The sequence below is a fragment of the Monopterus albus genome, unplaced genomic scaffold (assembly GCF_001952655.1).
Source record: "Monopterus albus unplaced genomic scaffold, M_albus_1.0 scaffold134.1, whole genome shotgun sequence".
Classification (NCBI taxonomy): Eukaryota; Metazoa; Chordata; class Actinopteri; order Synbranchiformes; family Synbranchidae; genus Monopterus; species Monopterus albus.
The window spans coordinates 2426998-2430442 of record NW_018128014.1 but is presented as its reverse complement, the minus strand read 5'-3'; the positions used below and the strand labels follow the sequence as shown (position 1 = coordinate 2430442).

The 3445-nt window shown below is 49.0% G+C and overlaps 1 protein-coding gene across 1 annotated transcript in view; it reads left to right on the top strand.

Moving 5' to 3' along the window:
- lrp6 (low density lipoprotein receptor-related protein 6) overlaps positions 1–3445 on the top strand; it is a 40457-nt gene that overhangs the window by 36160 nt on the left and 852 nt on the right. The window contains 8 exon segments of the mRNA XM_020613439.1: positions 348–557; positions 974–1099; positions 1190–1426; positions 1828–1938; positions 2069–2299; positions 2381–2517; positions 2697–2794; positions 3409–3441. Coding sequence (XP_020469095.1) covers positions 348–557; positions 974–1099; positions 1190–1426; positions 1828–1938; positions 2069–2299; positions 2381–2517; positions 2697–2794; positions 3409–3441 — 1183 coding nt within the window.

Here is a 3445-nt window from a genome sequence, read left to right as displayed (position 1 = left end):
ACTAGCAGTTTGACAGAAGAACAAAACCTTTCTGTTTTAAAGGTCCACTTACTGGATTTCTTCCGGAGCATTCAGCTGCATCTTCTGGTTTACAAATGTTTTTCTCCGATGTGGCTGAAAGCTCCAGAAGAGATCTAGTGAGTGGATCCTGAGGTAGCATGTAGTTTGTGTGGGTGTTGCTGTGTCCATGCAGTCTGATGCTGACCTGGTGTGCCGCTGTCCACTCCCCCTGCCTCTCCTCCTGCCTCCTCCCTCAGTTTCTCACCCATTCTGTTGTCTTTGTTCCTTAAGTTTGTCACCCTACAACCTTGTTTTGTTTCTTCCCCGATGCCGTTTGTAAAATCCAGGAGCCAATCGAATCGTGATCGCGGACTCCAACATCCTGCAGCCGGTCGGCCTGACAGTCTTCGGGAACCACCTGTACTGGATCGACAAACAGCAGCAGATGATCGAGCGAATAGATAAGACGACGCGAGAGGGACGCACCAAGATCCAGGCTCGAATTGCCTACCTGAGCGACATCCACGCCGTGCACGAGCTGGACATGAGAGAGTACAGTGAGTTTGTTTCACATGACAGTGAAGACACTCTTTACAGCCTCACTAACACTGTGTTCTTTTAAGGTGGTATCAATATTTGAACATTAAAAGAAACTTTTTGTTTTCTAGATTAGTTGTTGCATAATAAATAATAAAACCTGTAAGAGTCTTAGTTTTCTTTAACAGCGATATCTGCTGAGGACAAATTACCTTTCGAAAAACCTTTAGAGCAACAGAAACTTGACGTGGGTGTAAATAAAAACAGAATAAATTTTAAATAGTAAGCTGCTCTTGAAATTACTTGAATTATTATCTATAATTAGGTAGCAACAGTACTGAAACAAACAGCTGTGAAACTTGGAGAAATAAAACTGAAGGTTCATCCTCACCATCTGCAGCCATCGGTCTGACTCACCTGAGCGCTCATCCTGCAGGTAAACACCCATGTACCTGGGACAACGGCGGCTGTTCCCATATCTGCATCGTGAAGGGCGATGGGACGACTCGCTGCTCGTGTCCCGTGCACCTGGTGCTGCTGCAGGATGAACTCTCCTGTGGAGGTGAGTGCTCACTAACCATCCTCAGTTCAGGGGCTACGTACTAGCTTTGCCAGGGCCATGTGTCAGTGTCAGGGTCTGTGTCCCCCTCAGAGCCTCCCACCTGTTCCCCAGAACAGTTCTCCTGCACATCCGGTGAGGTGGACTGCATCCCTCAGGCATGGAGGTGCGACGGCTACCCCGAGTGTGACGACAGTAGTGATGAGGAGGACTGTCCGGTCTGCTCCGAGTCCGAATTCCAGTGCGACAGCCGGCAGTGCATCGACCTGAGCCTCCGCTGCAACGGGGAGGTCAACTGCCAGGACCGCTCAGACGAGAACAAGTGTGAAGGTGAGATGGGTGTCGCCCAGCTGTACGCACGCTGTGTGTGCGAGTTGGCTGCACAGTTTCACACCTGTGTCCTTACAGGTGTCTCTGATCTTTATTTTGTAGAAGAAAAGGTACAATTCTTAGAAAACCTGTTGGTGTCAGAGTTGCATCTGCAGTTCAGACATGTTTTATGGTCTGAATATTTGCAGGCATCAGGATATTTCCCTGAATGTGAACATCAGTTTAAGGTTCTCTGCAGGTCTTGAAAAACTAGTTAGTCACCTCAAAAATGGAACTGAAATTTAAATTACAAAGCAAATAGTAAATGTTTTTCTAGCCTGCCACAGGTAGGAATGTGTTTTCTCACAAAGTGACTAAGAAAACAGAGGAGACGACATGTATTTTGTCCTGCTTGCTCGCAGTGCGCTGTCCTCCCGATCAGTTCAGCTGCGCCAACGGTCAGTGCATCGGGAAACACAAGAAGTGTGACAACAACATGGACTGCACCGACAACTCGGACGAGATCGGCTGCTGTGAGTCGACATTGTCAAGAGGCAGAAAAATGATGTGCAACACACACATTTCATCTGCATGCATTGAGATTTATTTGCATGGAATAAAACTGAGTGGCATGCCAACATCACTCTTCTTCTGTGGTTTCAGATCCAACAGAGGAGCCGCCTCCTCCGCCCAACAACACCATCGGCTCCATCGTGGGTGTGGTCATGGTGTTGTTTGTGGTGGGAGCCGTGTACTTTGTCTGCCAGCGTGTCCTCTGCCCGCAGATGAAGGATGACGGTGAGACGGTCACCAATGACTTTGTGGTTCATGGGTCATCATCGGTGCCCCTGGGATACGTGCCACATCCGAGCTCACTGTCCAGCTCACTACCAGGTCAGAAGCATGCTGTGGAGCTATGTCACGACCTCGTGTTTAATGGGCATCATGCTGATGTTTGTCGTTTCCCATCAACAGGTATGTCCAGAGGGAAGTCTGTGATTGGCTCCCTCAGCATCATGGGCGGGAGCAGCGGGCCGCCATACGATCGCGCCCATGTCACCGGAGCCTCATCCAGCAGCTCATCCAGCACCAAGGGCACCTACTTCCCCCCGGTGAGAGCAGTGCATGTTGCACATGAGAAACAGTAGAAAATAGTTCATGTAAACCCGCTTCTAGTGCACAGAGTCAGGTTCTGCTTACTCAGGCTTTAAGCAGCTTCTTTGTAAGTGGTTCACAGAAGGAACATGAGACCAGACACGTGAGAGAAACTGTTGCTTTCTGTTGGTTGCAGATCCTGAACCCTCCTCCGTCGCCTGCAACAGTCCGTTCCCAGTACACCATGGAGTTTGGCTACTCCTCCAACAGCCCGTCGACACATCGGTCGTACAGGTATGCTGCGCTCCACGGCCCTCTCTCCTCTGTGAAATTCCTCAGGTCCCAGAGTGTCTCAGATTTCCATCTTGTGTATGTAGGAGAATTGCAGAGTAATGGCTCTGGTTTGGTTTGGGAGTGTAATCAGCCCGCTCTGTTGTGACTTGGAGCATTCCTGAAAAACTTACAACTGTGTGTGCACATGCACAAGCTGCTTTCCTCTCCCGGTACATGTTGAAATCTTAAACTGTCCCTGGGCTGAAAACACTCAGTAGTTTTTTGTTGTTTTTGTCTGAGACCAAACGTTATGTTTATGTAGACAAAGTGAAGTGTACTTGAGATTGGTTTTCTGTCGCTGGACCTTTCCAGGGACCTTAGCTGGATTTTCACTGAAGGAACCAGAGACTATAGGTGGTGACCGAACCCTGGCTGCTGCTGTAAGAGCAGCCTGGGACCTACAGTGTAGACCGTCAGTCATCGAACACAAACCTCAGACTGTAAAGGTCCTAATGAAGGTGTAACTGCAGTGCGTTCAGAGTCACGGTGACGCTTCACATACAGCTTGTCTCTTTAAATATGTCTGACGAACTGAGGCTATAACTCTTCTTCCTCTTTGGTGTTTTCTCTCTCAGCTATCGGCCCTATCCCTACCGCCACTTCGCCCCGCCC